The sequence below is a fragment of the Vombatus ursinus genome, unplaced genomic scaffold, assembly GCF_900497805.2.
Source record: "Vombatus ursinus unplaced genomic scaffold, bare-nosed wombat genome assembly UNPS02007612.1, whole genome shotgun sequence".
Classification (NCBI taxonomy): Eukaryota; Metazoa; Chordata; class Mammalia; order Diprotodontia; family Vombatidae; genus Vombatus; species Vombatus ursinus.
In genome coordinates this window covers 9,528,483-9,547,911 of record NW_020947390.1, presented here as the reverse complement: position 1 = coordinate 9,547,911, position 19,429 = coordinate 9,528,483, and the positions used below count along the sequence as shown (strand labels likewise).

The 19,429-nt window shown below is 36.7% G+C and overlaps 1 protein-coding gene across 1 annotated transcript in view; it reads left to right on the top strand.

Annotated features, from left to right (window-relative positions):
* GUCY1A2 (guanylate cyclase 1 soluble subunit alpha 2) overlaps positions 1–19,429 on the top strand; it is a 430,789-nt gene that overhangs the window by 95,807 nt on the left and 315,553 nt on the right. Inside the window, exon 4 of the mRNA XM_027849552.1 lies at positions 7,799–8,517. Within this exon, the coding sequence (XP_027705353.1) occupies positions 7,799–8,517 (719 nt within the window). The remainder of the gene's footprint in view (positions 1–7,798; positions 8,518–19,429) is intronic.

Genomic DNA, 19,429 nt, shown 5'->3' with positions numbered 1-19,429 from the left:
TCATATTTCCAGGGTAAACTCATGTGTTTGAAATTTGGCAAGGACCCATATCCCATTGCTACAATTAAATGTAAAAATCAATTTTTGAAAATTGTGCCTTCACACAATAGTTGAGCAAGATAAAGCCTCCTTTGACTTTCCAAAACACTTGGTGCCTCACTCTTTTCCCTTCCATAGACATTTGTGTATATGTCTTATCTTCTGGGCTAGATTGAAAGCTCAATGATGACAGTCACCATTCTTCTTTATATTCCTTATGGCACCTACAACATGACTTTATTTATAGAAAGTATTCAATAAATATTTGATGAGTACATGCAGCAATGGATAGCACAATAGCTTATCCTATCAAAGGAGACTTACAATCATAGAAAAATAGTAGAGCTAGAATGATTCCTCAGAACCATCTAGCTTAATGGGTTAGGAAACTCTGGCCTGTGGCCTAGTTTGCTGATCCCTTAGCTAGCCCAGTTTCATTTTAAAGAGAAGGAAATAGGGGCCCAGAGAAATGAAATGACTTGCCTAGGGTTATACTGTGAGGCTGGGCAGGGAAAATGTCTTGAGAATTATATTGGTTTTTCTTTTTTATTATCTGGAAGAACTGATTTTTTTTTCCTGTTGCATCCAAATAACTAGCTTTAGAAAAGTTTGTTTTTCCTAGGTTTTTTGATTGACCATCGTGTTTATTTAGGCAATGGAAAATGAGTACGTGTGTATTTTTCCCACTCATTTTAGAAACCTGCCTTCCTTCTGTCATAAAGAAAATTTTCATTCATTACTTTTCTTACATATGCTCATTAAAAATACTCAATGTTATAACATACTGTTTTAATTCAGTCTACAACAAAGGACTGTACCACTCAGTGTTTATTATTATTTATATAGATTATATTTCAAAATGTGAGTCTATTTTAAATAGCTTGTTATCCCTTAGTCCTACTATTCCTGCTCTGATTATTAAACAAGGCTGTTCCTTTAGCTTGTTCTGCTAGACTGGGAAGCAGAGACCTTCATTCGTTACAAGAGGCTTCATTTCTGGACCTCACATTTTATTACTTGCTTTAGAAGGAATAAATCAAACTAAGAATATGCTGTTGCTCTTTTGGGATCAATGCCCTCTCTTCTCTGGTTGTCAGAACAGAAATGTATGGGTTTGGAGAACAAAAGTTCTTTTTATTTCCATTTTCCTCCCACCTAATCAAATAAACACTAGAAAATTTCCTTAATTGTAGATAGAGCCAGCAGAAAGGGAGAAAAAAAAGAATCTAGATCAGTAAATTGTAAGACTCTTCAAAGATCTTGAAAGATTTTTAAGAATATCCCAAATGGTCTAGTAGAAGGTTCTCTGGAGTTGGGACACCTGGGTCCTTAAACCAGCTTTGCCACTAATTTGGTGTTTGAAATTGGGTAAGTTCTACTCTTTCTGAGCTCCATTTTCCTCATTATATAAATGAGAGCTTTGGACTAAATTCTCTCAAAGGCTTCTTTCAGGAAAAATATTTTATTACTCTGTGAGTGTTTGAACCACTAGGTAATTTTGCCATTAAGTTTCAAAAATATATAGATTGTGATAATTATCTCTTTTGGAGAGGGTTTTTTTTTGGCAGAAGCAAAAAGTCAGAAAGAGAAGACTCTGATTTTCAAAAATCACATTGTACCCAGAATGTGATATAAAAGGAACCAAAAATAAGTCAATTTGGATTGAACATGTAGAGTATATTAGGAGAAATCATGTGAAATCAGCCTAGAAAGATATGTTGGATGAACTGACAGACTGAACATTTATTAAGCACCTATTGTATTCTAGCGACTGTGGTAAGAATTAGAGATACAAAAAGAAAAATAAAAGACAGTCCCTGCTCTCAAAGAGCTTGCATTCTAATGGAGGAGGATAAAACATAAAATAGAACAGGAAAAGGGGGGAAAGGAAGGAGAGAAGTGGAGGAAGGAAGGAGACAAGGCTACCTTTGTGGAGATGGACTGAGTTGGAGAGTGAGCCAAAAGTGAAGGGAACAGTGTCTCTTCTCACAATATTATGGTTTTGGCCAGTGATTCACCACTCAACAAGTAGGCCTCAGGGTGGAGTCATTTTCAAGGACAGCCATTGTGGAAGTAGAACAGGTTGGAGAGTGAGCTAGAAGTAACAGGCATATTCAATGTGTGTTTTAGCCTATAAACTTCACTTAAGGGAAGTAAGCTATTGCAAGTTCTTACTTCACTGGAATCCAACTTCTGAGTCAACTTGTTTCTACATGTGTCATCTTGGTAAAGAGCATTAGAATTGGTGTACAAAGTGTTGGGTTCTTTTCATAATATTCCTTAGCCTTATTTTCTCTTTCTACAAAATAGGGATAATACTAACACTACTTTCCTTATAGTGTTTTGTGAGGCTCAAATGAGACAATGGCTATAAATGCTTTGTAATTATAGAGCAAGCAGTTAGGTGGCACAGTCGATAAGATGCTGGTTTGAAGACCGGAGGACCCGAGTTCAAATGTGACCTTCAGACACTTACTGGTTATGTGACTTTGGATAAGTCACTTTGCCCCATTTGCCTTAGTTTTCTCATCTGTAAAATGAGCTGGAGAAGGAAATGGTAAATCACTTCATTATCTTCGCCACAGTTAAAACAACTGAACAACAAAACCAACAAAATTATAGAGCATTATATGAAAGGTTAACTATATTGTCTATAATGACAGTTTTAAGAATTATTTGGTTAATTAAAAACATTGTCTTACCAGGAAGAATATTTTTCTGCAAAAGCATGCCCATTTCCTTTAAAAATAATAAAAAACCCCTTTTCAAATGATGAATTTGGAGTGTCATCATCTTATCATACTGACCAAAAACTCTCAGACATTAATCAAATTCATTCTGCCTGAGCAGTGGTTCAACAAATATTTATTGAGGACCTGACTCAATGGACAGGGGTAGTGAGTGACCATCTCTTTCTTAACAAAGGTGTCAGCAATCTGAAAGCAGGAACATCTACCTACCTTTCTTTTCATAGTAGTAGCTATTCAGTAAATGTTGTTCCATCTGGCAATCACTACTTTTGCCTTTGTGCCTATGACAAGGTCATAGGATTTTACATTTTAGAACTAGGAGGGACCTTAGAGACCACTGTGTTCAGCTGGGGAAACTAAGGTAGATGGAAGTTAAGTGATTTACTTGCCCAGGATTACACAGGTAGTTAATATCTGAGATAAGATTTGAACCCAGCTTCTCTGATTCCAAGTCCAGTCTCCAATATATCTTGCTTTGTTATTATTCCATTTTTTAGTAAATGTTACCAAAGGACCTCAGTTATTGGCGGCTATGAAAAGATTTTATTTTGAAGAATCCTCTTTTAAGGGAAAATATACTGTGTTGCTCATAATGCCCCATTTCCAAGCGCAGAGGATGTTCTTACTGATTATTTTAGAAAAGACATTATTTTAGCCCCCACATATGGTTCTTTGGAACTGAACAGAACAATGTTGTATCTTGTATAGCATATATATATATATATGTGTGTGTGTGTGTGTGTGTGTTCGTGTGTGTATGTATATATATTCCCCAAATAATAAATTTAATATAATTTAAAAGTATAACTCCAAGGATATTAGGTTTCAAACTGCAAGGTAACTTAAACAGCATTTAATCCAACTCCCATTTTATATCTGATAAAACCAAAGCCCAGAAAAGTTAAGGAATTTGTCAAAAGAAGTTAGTAGCAGAATCTGGATAGAAATTAAAGTCCTTTGAATTCACACCTAGTATTCTTTTCACTATAATACACTACTTCTACAATTCTAAATGAGAGTAGATCATAGAATTGTAGATGTAGACCTAGAAAGGACCTGGGAGGGGGGCCATTTAGTCCAAACACCTTATTATACATATGGGGAACTCAGTCATTTAGTCAGTCAATAAACATTTATCCAGTGTCTACTATGTGCCAGGCACTGTGCTAAGCACTATAGCTACAAAGAAAGGTAAAAGGCAGTTTTTGCTTTCAAAGGGCTAACAATCCAAAGGGGAGAAAACATACATCTATGTACAGAAAAGATATGTACAGGATAAATTGGAGAAAATCAACAGAGGGATAGCACTGGAATCGAGGAAGATTGAGAAAACAGCTTCTTGATGAAGACAGGGTTTTAGCAGTGACTTGAAGGAATTTAGGGAAACCAGGATGGGGAGATAAGGCAGGAGAGCATTCCAGAATGGGAGACAGCTAGGGAAAGTGACCAGAGTCAGGAGATAGCGTGTCTTGTGTGGGGAACCTTAAGGAGGCCAGTGTCATTACGTTGTAGAATACATGCGAGATGTAAGGGGTAAGAAGAATGGAAAAGGGGTATGGGTGGAACAAAGCTTTGGATACCAAATAGAGGAGTTCATATTTGATCCTGGAGGTGATAGGGAGCCACTGGAGTTGATTGGATAAAGGGATAACATATCAAACTTTGCTTTAGAAAGATAAATTTGACAGCTAAGTGCATGATAGATTTCAATAATAAACATCACTTACTTTTTCTCTAGTGATTCAGAAGACACTTCATCATCTTGAAGTACCTCAGGGTCATCTTTTTAGTCTTAATTTCCATTGTATTGTTAAGCTCAGAAGTGGCTTATTAGTGTAATGGAAGTTTCCTGTTAAGAGAATTTGGGCTTTGTCCATTTTTCTTATATCACCTCTTAACATGTGGTTATTTTATTTACTTGATGATGTTTGGGTAATGTTTTGAGCTTCTGCCATGGTAGGCATTACATAAATACTCTTCATTATCTTTATATTAGTAAGCTTTATTCAATTACTGCAGTGACACTTCAGTATTTTGCAAAATACAGAAGTAATTCTCCATTTCTCTCATACCCAGAGGCAACAAGTCCTTTGAAAGTACACTCCATCTAACTCCAGAGGCCATGAAATGGCTTTCTGAGCATTATGATATTTGGACATTCAACTGATATTGTTAGGGTTAGGGGGACTTAATATTTTTCTGGGGGCAGCTAGGTGGCATAGCAGTTATAGTTCAGATCTGGCCTCAGACACTTAGTAGCTGTGTGACTCTTGGGCAAGTCATTTAACCCTATTTGCTTCAGTTTCCTTATCTATAAAAAAAGCTGGAGAAGGAAATGGCAAACCACTCTAGTATCATTGCAAAGAAAGTCTCAAATGGGGTCACAAAGAGTAGGTTATGACTGAAACAACTGAACAATAACAATGACAGTATTTTTCCAAGAACCTGATTTTAGTCTTGAAGAAATTCTTCTTGCAAATATAATGAAGAAACTGTAACTTAGGGAACATTAATTTAATTGGTTTATGGTATACATTGCCAATAATGGCATTGATCTCCAATTAAACTGTTAGTTAATTTCTTTAATTCATATTCCTACTAAACTGGTGACCTTAACATTGCAGTGGTCAGCAGCTCCTTTCTCTTTCCCCTTCCACATCAGACAACTGAACTGGCATATGCTGTAGATAACAAGTCCAGAAGCCGCTGGAATTATTGATAAGCAAAGATATTTCAACATCATTTAAATAAAACGGCAAAGAGATGAATGGGTTGTGAATACTTTTAATAGGTGACTTCCTCAAATTACCTTGGAGATCAAAACTATCAAGCCAAAATAAAAAGAATATACTTTGTTCCCAAGGAACTCCCTTCTATTGACATTTTCCACTTTATTTCATATTTGATTCTATGCCCTTTTCGGTGACTCATCTCTTAATTCTTTCTCTCTGTAACATTGAGTTTTCATGATAGGGGTTTCCCAAGAAACATTTGTGAACTAGTCAATATTTCCATTGTGAAATATATGCCATATATTTAGATTGAAAAGTAAGATGTAAACTGGAGAAAACAGTGCTGTACATTTTTGTTTGCTTGTTTTGGCAATACTGAGGATAATCCTGCAGGAAAGAGAGAGACAAACTAATTGTGAGCTGGATCGTAAAAGAGGAATTAAGTAAGGAGGGCAAAGGTTAACATTAGACCAGATGATTGAAACAAGATTTGTTGCTGACATGTTAGAGTTATCGATACCCATGAACTGAAATCAGCAATCGGGGTTTAAAATTGAGGAAAAGTCATAGAATTAGAACTGTAAAGACCCTGAGAAGCCACCTTGTCTAACTCCCTCATTTTATTGGTGAGGAAACTGAGTCTCAGGGCAGTGATATGACTTACCTAAGTCACAAAGATAGTAAATGTTAGAGGCAGGACTTGAACCCAGGTGCCCTGGTTCCGAAGTCAATATGCTTTGCACTGTACAAAACTGGTCAATTTATCAACCTCTTTGGGACATATAAAGAAATGAGAGAATTCTCTTTCAGGAGACAGAGTGTTCTATTGGAAAGAGGACTGGATTTAGAGTCAAAATTAAATTACACATATAGAAAGCACTCATCTGAACCAAAATATTTATACCAGCATTTTTTTTTCTTTTTTGTGATGGCAAAGACTTGGAAACAAGGGAGATGTACAATAACTGAGGAATGAATAAACATTGTTGCATGAATGTAATGGAATATTACTATGCTATAAAAATTGTGAATGTGATGAATGCAGAGAAGTTATATGAACTGATGTAGAAGAAAGTAAACAAAGTCAAGAAAGCAACATACACAATGACTACAATGATGTAAACAAAAAGAGCAACCACAAAAAAAGCCAAGATTGAATATTATAAAATTACAAAAAACAAGCATAGCTTGAAAGAAGAGATATGAGAAGACACTTCCATCCCAGCCCTTTGGAGAGGTGGGAGGTTGATGAGTGTGGTTTACTGAATATATTTTCAGACTTTTTTATGTATTGATAAGTTATACTGAACTTTTTCCTCTTATTTTTTTTTTGTTTTGTCTTTAAAATATTATCTGGAATAGCCCTCTAGGAGGGAGAAAGGAGGGATACTGGGGAAATTTTGGGTATACAAAAATGATACCAATAAATACTTTTTAATAAATACATTTTAAAAAAAAGAACTCAATTCAACAAACATAATTAAGTAATTCATATGTGCCAGACAGTATGCTAGGTCCTGAGGATAAAAAAAGAAAAAAATAGTTCCTGCCTTTAAGAAGCTTATACTCTATTTACTGGAAGATCTTATATTGTAATCTATAAAGTACAATGCAGAAAAACTGAATGTTTTATTCCCAACTCTTCCTTCTATTTCATGTAAGTTACTTAATTTCTCTGTGTCTCATTTTTCTCAGTTGCAAAATGAAGGGGTTTGATCAAATCAAAGAATCATCAATTTAGAGCCATAAGCATCATAGGTTTATAGCTTAGAGGCCATTGGGTACAACCCCTTCATTTTACAGATGGGTAAAATGAGGAAAAGAGAAATAAGGTGACTTGCCCAGAGTCAAATAAGAGTTAGATAGCTAATAAGTATCTGAGTTAGGATTTGAATGCAGATCTTCCTGATTTAAAGTTCAGGGCCCTACCCACTATACCATATTGCCTCTGAGATAAGCTCTAACATCTCTTCTGCCTTCATGATCTTCCTTGTGTATAAATGACTGTGGTGCCCTATCTGTAAGTAACAAAAAATAAATCATAGTGTGATACCTCCCCTACAGAGGGTGAAATGGCTTGGACCTGCATAGATTTCTGGGATTTGGAATTTTAAAAATCCTCCAAATCTCAGAAGTCTACACAAGTCTAGGCCATTCTTACCTCCTCTAGGGGACATTAAAACTGGAGCGTGGAAGTCATAAATGCAGGCAAAGAGAATGGTTGTAGCAACACTTATTTCTCAGTTATGTTAACATCTGCTCTCCCTTTGATTTTAGGTTTGAAGTTTGAAGAAATGCAAGAAAGGTTTGGGGAGGAATTCTTCAATATCTGCTTTGATGAGAATGAGAGGGTCCTTCGGGCTGTAGGCAGCACCTTGCAGGACTTCTTTAATGGCTTCGATGCTTTGCTGGAACATATTAGAACTTCATTTGGACGTCAGGCCACTCTGGAATCTCCATCTTTCCTATGCAAAGAGCTTCCAGAAGGTTCTCTCATGCTCCATTACTTTCATCCTCACCACATTGTGGGATTTGCAATGCCTGGAATGATAAAGGCAGCAGGAAAGAAGATCTACCGGCTGGATTTGGAGGTGGAACAAGTGACCAATGAGAAGCTGTGCTTAGAGAGCTCAAACCCAGGGAATTGCAGCTGCCTCACATTTGTCATTAAGGAATGCGAAAATTCAAACATTACAAAAAACCTTCCACCAGGAACGTCCCAAACTCCTGCCGACCTCCGAATCAGCATCAACACGTTCTGTAGAGCTTTCCCCTTCCACCTGATGTTTGATGCCAGCATGCTGGTTCTGCAACTGGGGGAAGGGCTTAGGAAACAGCTCCGATGTGACACTCACAAGAGTCTGAAGTTTGAGGACTGCTTTGACATAGTTTCCCCAAAGATCAATGCCACCTTCGAAAGGGTCCTGCTGAGGCTGTCCACTCCATTTCTGATTCGGACCAAACCAGAGGCTTCTGGTTCTGAAAATAAAGACAAGGTAAGCAGAGGGCAGACTTCAGAGAGGTTGTGAATACTGTGAGATAATTGTTTTAGTGAATTATATGCTGACTTTACTTGGAATTGTTTAGGGGAAAAAATAACTCAAGTGCCATTCAGAAAATCACTGGTCCCTAGATGCATGGGAAAACATTTGGCCCTACTCCCAGCCAAATTGTATCGTGTCTCCCCGATGCATTTATTTCAATTTATGAAACTAGAAGATGCTTAATAATGACAGTCATAACAGGAGCAGCAATCATAGCACTCATTTGGTTTTTTAATTTTCTAAGTCTGCTGGAAGAAACTCATTGATTAAAGGCAAACCTCATGATACACCTCTTGAGACCTTTGCAAAAATTACATGGGCTTTGTTTGTGGTATCTTTATCGATTACATCCCCCCCCCCAATAACATTGTTTAAATTTCTGTTATCTCAATACAACAATCTCTCAAATACAATGTTCCAGTCAAATTTCATTTTGGAATTAGAGATGTATTCCCCTTGTTAAAGTACTTTATCCTAAGGCAATACCATCATAATAAGAAAGTGAAATGCCTTTCAATGTCACTGTTAGAGGCAAAATATTTTTCAAAATAGATAACAATAATACTTTAAATCATTAAATATAAATTCAAAGTGGCTAGAGATATTTATAATTCAACTTGAATCTTAGAAATTTACTGTTGGAAGGGATGTGATCCCACTTCCTACCGATTTTGGGAGTCCCTTCTATAATGTCCCAAATAGGTAATCTACTTGCTTTTACTTAATTATTTACAATGAAATGAACTCTCATTACCTCATAAACTATTTCAGTGCCTTATACAGGGAATTTCAGTGTCTCATTTCCCTTTCAGACAGTTGTTAAAATTTTCTTCCTGATATTGATACTTAGCCTTTTCCCCTGTAATTTCTGTCCTCTTATTCTGCCCTCTGGGGCTACACAGGACACAGTTGATCTCTCTTTTAAAGGATAATTCTTAAATTATTTGAATATAGCTATCATCTTTCCAGGGGTTCACTTACAGCCACCATGGTATGGTGGAAAGAGCATTGGTTTTATAATCAGAGGACTAGATTCAAATTCTGGCTCTACCATTTATTACTTGTGTGACCTTAGGTAATTAATCAACACATTACTTAATCTCTCTGGGCCTCAGTTGCCTCGCCTGTAAAATCAGCAATTTGGATTATTTGACCTCATAGGCCCTTTCTACCTCTCTAGTAAATGACTACCAGAACTATTTAAATTCCCAACTAATGAGTGTGTAATAAATATGAGCTATTTTGTGTTATTTGTCTCATAGAGTTGTTGAGTTTTATTAATAGGTATCTTAGTTTGGCTGACAAAACTTGGAGTGTTTGTGTTTCATGTATTATCACTATATAGGCAATGCTGTCTCTAAAGACTTAAGGGTGTGTATTCCTTTAGTATTCAGTGATAACTTTAACATGAATTTAAATCATTCTTAGAAGTGAAAACCAACCCTTTCTTCCCCTTTGCTAAAAAAAAGTAATTTGCTAATTATGCAGTCACATGAGAGTGAAACTGACTTTGGTTTTCATTTCTATGTGCCTGCATTGTCTGTGAGCTATTTAATATTATTTTTACTGTACCTGTGATTCCATGGGTGTAGGGAGCTCCTAACAAGGAATGCCCTCTATCAAAATAGATCAACACCTTCGCTGCAACTTAAAATCTTGAGAAAGTTTATTGGGGCAGTGAGAAGTGAAATGATTGACTGGGTAGAACAATCTTTGTTTAGTGGAAGTAAGACTACTGTGTATTCCAGAGATTTCTGATCCTGAAGCCAGCTATCTAACCACTATGATATTTAATAGGAATCTAAATACACTTTACTAATAAAAGAATACAATTTGTTAGACCAAATGCGAGTGGAATTATGGCATTGTCTGATCATGGTAATGAGGATATAAGTTTAAACAGTGAAACAATCCCTATTCAAAATGAGTTTACAGTCTACTAGCAAAGGTCCAGGATTTCATTTGTGTGATACAAATCACAAACTTATTCATAATGGTGGACAAGTCAGAGGAAGTTGTCTGAGGCTCCAAGAAAATAAGCAACTTGACTGTGGTCAAGTATCTAGAAGGTGTCTAAGGCCCTGAATTTGAAGCCAGATATATACTTTTCAAATTCAGCCTTCTATCCACTAAATCAGGAGTTCTTAAACTTTCTTGTGTGTTACCCCTTTGGCAGTTGGATGAAGTCTGTGGACTCTTTCGTAGAATAATGTTTTTCAATGCATAAAATACGTACAATCATAAGGGAAGCTCATTACGTTGAAATACAGCTAACAAAATATTTTTAAAAACAAGTTCATAGGACCTAGGTTAAGAACTTCTGCCATAGACAATGTTGCCTCTTTATGTTGTTGTGGTCATAAATTAACCAGACTTTTAGAGTGTCTACTGTACTCAAGACTTAGAACTCTTCTAGCCACATTGGGGAGATACCGAAGAAAAAGTTGTTATGCTTGCCTTTGAGAAATTTATGATCTAGTGTGGGGGCTGGCAATCTATGGCCTATAAGCCAAATCCAACCTGCCACCTATTTTTATATGGTATATGGCTAAGAATGATTTTTACATTTTAAAATAAAGTATATGCCTTATTTAAAGTGTTTTAAAATATTTAAAATAAAGTATGTACTTAAAAAATATAGAAGTCATTCTCAGCTTGTGGACCATATGAAAAATAGGTGGCATACTGGATTTGGCTAGCAGGCCATACTTTGCTGACCCCTGATCTAATGGGATCCTCTACTGGTTGCTAATGTAGGTATTGGCACCCTATCCTGTGGGTAATATCTGAAATTAGTGATATTCAACTATTACTTACCTTATGAACCTTCTTTGAGAGAAATCTTTTAGCCTGCTTACTGTGCTTTTTATTTTTCCTGTTTCCTTTTCTGGCAAATTTTTTTACCATTTTTTTTTTTTTGGTGAGGCAATTGGGATGAAGTCTAGCAAATTTTTCATCTCCATTTGTGACTTAAGCCTATCAGTGACACACATAGTTGAACCTGGCTACTGGAGCACAGGAACAAAAAAGATTGCTGTTGTAGGACAACAGGAGGTTGGAGGGATCGGGCTGGAAGTGGTCAATTTCTGTTGAGTCCTGGGAGATGTCAGGTGTCAGGAGAGGTGTGGAACTCTCCTTTCCTGCTTCTAAGAATTCCTGTATTCTTCAAACAAGCATTTATTAAGTACTTACTGTGTACCTGCCACCATGCTAAAGTAATGGCAGCAATGTTCTTTGTCTATACAAAGAAAGACAAAATAGTCCTTGCCCTCAAGGAGTTCACATTCTACCAGGGAAGACTGGCCAGAGTAGCTGGATCACAGAGTGCATGGAGTGGATAAGGTATAAGAAATCTGGAAATAAAGGAATGGGCCAGGTTATCTTGTTTTAACATTTTGGTTGGTTCACCTCAACATCCTTTTATTCTTTCCTTGTTTCCTTTCTATTTATTCTCCTCCCACAGAACAGAGGTCAAACTGCATTCAGGGCCAGATGAAGATTAACTGAGCTAAGAATGTATATTAATTTATGCTGTGGTGTTCACTATTGTTAACATTTAGGCACCAGCCTAAGAGCTTGAGTGCTTATCACATAGACTTAACCCACAGGACCTTGCCTGTAGAACGTGCTTAAGGAATGTTCTGAATTGAACTTAATTGAATGGAAGGGTGCACAGTGAGAAAAACTCTTGTATTTTCTGATGTTTTTTGGCAACATTCTCATGTGGAGTTACTTAGTTGATAGGCTTTGTGATTACTCTGTGGGAAATACATCATGATTATAGGGGAAGATTATGGATATTATAGGAGTGACACATTTTTTCTTTTTTTGATGTTTAAGAGGTGCTACTTTCCAACTATGAAGGGCATTTCCATTCTATCACAACTCAAAACTCATCTCAAACATCACCTTTGCATGAGGCATTACTTGATGTGTCCTCCCCTCACCCCCAGCTGCTAGTGCCCTTCCCCTGCAAAGGTTTCCTTTTGTGTGTATATTTTATATTATATATATATATACTAAACATAACATAATATACACATGAAGAGAGAGAGGGAGGAAGAGGGAGGGGAGAGAGAGAGAGAGAGAGAGAGAGAGAGAGAGAGAGAGAGAGAGCAGATAGGTGGTACAGTGGATAGAATTACGCCCAGAGTCAGGAAGACTTGATTTCAAGTTCAGGCTCAGACACTTACTCTGTGACCTTGTGCATATCACTTAACCACTATTTGCCTCATTTTCCTCATCTGTAAAATGGAGATAATAATAGCACTTGTCTCCAAGAGTTGTTGTGAGGATCAAATGAGATAATAATTACAAAGCAGTTAGCACAGCATCTGGTACATATTAAGTGCATGAATGTTAGCTATTATTAGTTTTATATATATATCAATTATATATATATATACATATATTTAATATTTATCTATCTATCTATCTATCTATCTATCTATCTATATCTGTCTGCTGTCTGTTTGTCTATTTATATTATCTCCTTGAGGACAGGAATTACTTCTTTTCTCTGTATTGCCAGCACCAAGTACATTGCTTGGCCTATAGTAGGCATGTAATGAATGTTTGCTGATTAATTGATTGGTGTCCGGGATTTTTGACCATTTCCCTACATGGGCCCTCTTACCCTCTCCCACCATGTAACAGTTCTGAAAATTCCAGAGAAATTTCAAATCTATCCTGTAAAACCTCGAAAACAATTAGTCTGTGATTCTTATTGAAAAGTAGATAGTATGTAGATCCCAACAACTACCTTTTATTAATCACATATTCTTGAGAAACTCTGAGTGACCCTGCAGTGATTTTATCTCATATCGCACTTGATTTGACACCATGAACCCTATTCTGGCTTCTCAAATCATCAAAACTTTTGGAAAATCCATTTAAAAAATACTCTATGCTTGTGCCTGCTGATAACCTTTGTGTTTGCTTATTCAACCTTCTTGTTGTACCTGCGATATCAAGACTGAATTGGTTTGGCTAAGTTAACAGCAACCAGAAGCTGTGATGGATTTTGAGAAACATGGCTGCTTCTTCTTACTCGTCTGCTTTTTGATCTTGCTAATGGCAATGCTTCAGAGAAATTCAATGATGTGCAATCAGCCCAGCATTTAAAGATTTCCTTCCTAAGACAGAGCAATATTGTTGTCAGTCATCTCCTCTTCTGGTCTTAGTGATAGAGCTGGTGGAAAAGCATAACAAGAGTGGAAAAAAAAACATATAAAAAAACCACTATTCCAAGCAAAATCTCTGCCTTTTGTTCCATTACTTGAAAGCTGTAGAAGTTGTTGGAAAATACACAAAATGGGTACTGACCTTTGATCTTCTTTGGTTGAGTTAGTTCCTGGATGACTCCTCTTCTACCTTGTGAGAGGTTTAAAAACACAGGTCTTTCTCAGAAGTCACGATTGAAGGTTTTGAATACTTGTATTAGTCTCAGTGCACTAGAATGGCCCTACTGAAAGGCAAAATCCAACTGCCTGTCTAGAACGCATTCTTCAAATGCTATTCATTCTAACTACAAAACCTCTATTTGCCTTTTCTTATAATCAAAGGCAAATATGGACCTCTTTTCTTCTCTGTCCAGTTCACAGTAATCCCTTTAGGACTTAATGATTATTTAACTTATGAGTAGTTATGGCAGTAATAGATCATCCGTAATCATTTTCCAACATAGGATTCCCTCCAGAAGAAATAATTTATAGCAAAAAAGCAGAGTTCAACTACTTCTATTTGCATACCTCTTCCATACTAATATTTATTTACAAGATAGGTCTCGCAATAGAAATGAGTGCTTCCTCTCTACTCCGAGAGATTGTATCAAAGGATATGTAATTCTTCACATCATTTTCAGCTTGACATCCCAAGCCAGAAAGTGCATTGGTAAAGTACCTCAATGTTAATTCTGTCTTTCTTTTTGGTGAAGCTTTCTCATCAGCTGTCTTCTCCTAACTGTAATTCCCAGTAAGTACTTCAGATTTGCAATTTTCCCAGTTAACGTTGTTTATAAAGACAGAGACAAACATTTAAAACAAAGAAAGGTAAACAAGCTTTCTCATGCTTGTAAAGAAAGACTTTAGGCTTTCATGAAAGACCCAAAGGGGAGAAAGGCCATACAGAATTGCCCTACTAGAATCTGTTGTCTGGGGGATTTCAGTGACAGCATATCTGTCCCAACATTCCTCATGACAAGAGGGCCACACAGCCTCATTCTGGAGTGCTGGCCACATTCTTTCTGCCTTCTACTTGTGCTCCTGTTTGCCCAGCTCTGTGAAGTCTCTTGTATTCTCCCTCTCTCCAACTTTGTGCCCTTTTAACACATGTTTAAAAAAAAAAAGCAGCTCCTCTTTGAGTTTGACCTCTTGGACTGATGGAACTGACTTTTTAAGGTTGGAGGGAGGGAAAGAGCCTATGCCTTGTCAATGATCATCGTATTTTATCACTTCTTTTCTGATTCACTTCAAGGGACTTTTTTTCTTTTATGTTTAATAAAAGGATACTTAGAGGTTGTTGAAATTTTATTTAGTAAAATAACATTTTGTTATTTGTCTCTTTAGTGAGATTAGATACTGGACTTTAAAAACCAAGCCCCTTGCACTTGTAAACAGACTCAATTTAGAACATTTAGCCAATTCTTGTGGAAGAAGGGTAAGGCCTATTGTGTTTGGTTTTAGACAGGGGTGGGGAACCTGCAGCCTTTAGGCCACGTGTGGCCTTCTAGATACTTAAGTGAAGCCTTTGTAAAATTTCTATTCAGTCAAAAGGCTGCACTTAAGGATATTGAAGGCCATATGTGGCCGGAAGGCTGCAGGTTCCCCACCCCTGGTTTGAAGGATGAAGCCAGGAAAAGTTTGTGGAAATTGCAGAGAGCCATATATCAACTTGACAAAAGGAATAACCTCCCAATAATTTACAATTATCTCAAAATGTAATGGGTTGCCTCAGGACATAGTGAGTTTCCCATCACTGGAGATCTAAAAGCAGAGGTAGAATGATCATTTGTTAGGGATATTTTGATCTTGCCTCAATTAGGGAAATAGGCTACATGACCCCTGAGCACCATTCCGAATCTGGACTTATCTGTGTCTTAATGCTTTGTTGTATTAAAGCAATTTAATGTCATTTTAAGTTATTTGCCTTTCTTTAGCACCATTCTCTTACCATTTTACTGTAGTCTTGGAAAAGTGGGTCAGCTTCAGGTTTTAATAGATATTGTTGGTGTGTAAAAATCCAATAGAATTCTTTATTTTGTCCAGTTTCTTTAGGCTTAATATAAAAGCTTGCATGTGAGCACACTGCAGACAATTGTGTGGTTAGTTTCATGCTTCAAAATTTGACTCATGTCCAATATCATGTGGATTTGACCATGGAGGACAATGAGAGCAATAGGAATGACTCTTCAGGTGAATTGACTTCAGAAGAAACTAGAGGCCGTCTGCACACAACCAGGCAAAAATGCACCCATATGCACACACAAAGGCCAACTAAGAATGACAAATTAGCATCAAACAACCACAGTTTTAGAACTGGAAAGCTTATCTAGGCCAACCCTTTCATTTTACAGGTGATGATAATGAGACCCAGAGATGTTAAGGTAGTAATTAGCAGAGCTTGGATTCATGTTCTTTTCCTGTGTTCTTTCTCCATGCAATTGAGACAACTTTGTTTAGTCCAACACCTTTTTCCTTGCCTGCTGTTGAACTTATTATAACCTGAACTTTGGATCTCACTTCTTCCTAAATCCTTGCCAGAATTTGTTTGGATTCTTTATTTTGATTCTGCCTCTGATTTAGATGCTGCCTTCTGTCTCTGGACTATTATTTTTTCAGGTCCATAGCTGATCAATTTGATTTCTGATCTTGGCTTTTTGGCTACATGATCCTGACCTGACCTTAATTTGAATAGGAATTTCTGCCTGCCCTCTTCTCCCCTTCTCTCTGGAGAAATAAACAAACAGAAAAGAGTTTAATCAAGATCATGGGCCCCACTAAGTCCCTGCTGTTGTCCTTTTCTGACTCCAAACTTGCCCTTCTTCTTTTTCTCCTCCTTTTCCTTCTCCTTTAGCCTCTCCTTTTCTCTTTCTTTCTCCTCCTTCCTCCTCTATTCCCTTTTCTCCTTCTGTTCTTTTCTCTTTTTCCTCTTCTTTCCAGTTCTGAGCTTCTGACTTGAAGTCCAAGAGCATAGCACTGAGGTATTTGAAGGTGGGAATGTATGAAGTGGTTTGAGGTAGAGAATTTAGAACTTTTACCAGTGCTCAGCATAGCTTGGGCTGAAGACACTAAGTTAACTTGCTGTTGTTTAGGTGTTCCAAAAGGAAAAAAAAATCTTTTACTGCAGTTAGACATATTGCAATACTTAATGAATGTCTAACTTTGAAGAACCACTGCTGAGCTCACAGGAAGATGACATATTGTGCCCACTCTGTTATGTATTTAAGCTTTTGGTTTGGACTGAGTTCAGTTCAATGGACTTGGCTTCTAACTGTGTGTGGGAGTGTGGGGGGCCATGGTGGTAGGTCCACTATTCTCACACATTTAAGTTTATTAAATAACCACCCTAGTGCCCTAGGGGCAATTACAGCTTAATTTATGGATCACATCTAGGGATTCCTTTAAAATGGGGAAGGTATTCAATACATAATATGAAACAGGCATGGCATAGTTATTTGATTTCTATAAACATAAGAAATGCTAAACATAAAAGACTCCTGGACACATATTTAACAAAAACAAACTTAAAATAGGTATCTGTAGCTTAACTTCTAACTGTTACAATCTTCTTGGAAACTGATATTTAAACCTCATCAAAATATAAAGGAGTTTGTAGGATTGATAATTAGGCATTTTGTATTTCATGTTCCCTCTGCACTGTCCAACTGATTTGTAGTAAAAATATTCTGCTAAAATGTCCATACTTGGTCTAATCCTCACTTTGATAGAAGTTGTCTCCAAGGGCACTAGAGTAACTGCCAACCATTAATTGTCTGCCATTATTCAGCTTCGACTCACTAGGATCCAAGACCTCAAAATTTCTTGAACTCACAATGTCAGCTCCAAGCTTAAACTTGTTCAACTCATGAATGTTTACCTGATATCAAGAAAGAACAAAGGCAAAACAGGTAGTTTAACTAAGCAGAATAAGGGCTTTAGATGTCATGTGCTTATTGCCTCACGAAGGCCAGGGTTGGGGTTAAGGAAAACTGGATTGAGTTTCCCTTGCCCACTCTCCATTCTAGAATCAGCTTTAAACATTTACTCCTCATGTAATTCAGAGTCATAAAGGAAAAGAAGGACAAAAATGGTGGCATTTGTTCATTTTTATATCTCTACTGGGTCATCAGCTCTTCTGGTTTTGGAGCCAATGAAGAGACTTTTCATCATCTCAAAGTACAAACCCTATGTCCCTGAGTCAAACATGGTTACAAGCAGGCCCTGAACTTTCCAAATGTTCAACCAGAAGCAGGAAGGATAACTATGCATATGCTCCATGAAATAACTCTTGTTGCAAATAGAGTATTTTTAAAATATTATTTGCTTCATTCACTCAGACCTGATCTCCCTAAAAGTGAAAGTGAGTAGCGGTCTGGGTGACTTCTTCCATTTAAAAAAATATTTAATTAATTAAAATTTCACTGATAGGTGACTACATTTCAATTCAATCCCCCTTTTCTCCTCTAAAAAAGATTAATACCTGTTTCACTGACTGTTGTGAAACAGCATCTCATCCCACAAGAGAAAGACTGTTGTGAAAGTGAAGGAAGCTGGTTAGTCTATGTATCATTCCATAAATATAATTGATTCAGTGTTCAAAGGATTATAGATTTAGGATTGTAAGTTACTTTAGAAGGCATTAACTTCAACCTTCTCACTTGACCTGCACAGGAATTCAGTGTCTGAGGAAGGATTTTAATGAAGGTCTTCCTAACTCTAACCCCAGCACTCTATCCACTACAGCACAAGTTCTCACTTTATATTTTATTTTGCTTCCTTTAAATGAGGGCATTGTGGCAATGGATTTGAATTAGATGCCCTGTATTCTAGTGTTGGCTCTACCACTGACCACATGGTGATATCCTGCCTCATTCATGAATTAGTTTCTTCATTTACAAAGAATGTAGCTGTAAAATTGCATGTAAATAATTTAACCTTAAAAATCCCAACAAACTAATTTTTAGAGGAAAATAACTATTTCTGAAGGGGTAGAGATGAGAGTTGTAATTTCTTTGGTATAGGGATCTCTCACTAAGGAATTTCTCCCATTAATATAAGTCGGTACTTTCTCTGCAACTATGGTCTTACAGAGTTACCTAGAGAAGAAGTATTAAACATGCAGTCCTCAGCCACTCTCAAGTGTGGGAACCAGATTTAAATGTAAATTGAAAGGTATTGAACAAAAAAAAAACGCAATAGAACATGGATAATATTAATATGTAGTTTTTAGGTCAATATATGTTCACAGGGATTATTATCTACAGTTTAGTGTCCTCAGTTTCCATTTGAGTTTGACACCACTAACCCAGAAAACTAAAAGTTTAAGTGATTTATCTCTACCACATCACTTAGCCAGTATATTCAGACGGGAGACTTGAACCCAAGTCTTCTTGGCTCTGAGGCTAACTCTCTATTCACTACACTATCCTGCCTCTCAAATAACTAGCTCTGAAAGCACACATACAAGTATATCTTGTTTCTTTTAAATCAAGTATTCATTTTTATATGATTATCTGTTCCAAGTTACTTCATCTTCAAGTGGCATTGTTATTCTCCATTTAGTAATGGGTTTGGGAATATTGACCGCTCTAAGAATTTGATTATTAAATATTTTAACATTATTTAAATTATTATGTATTCATTTG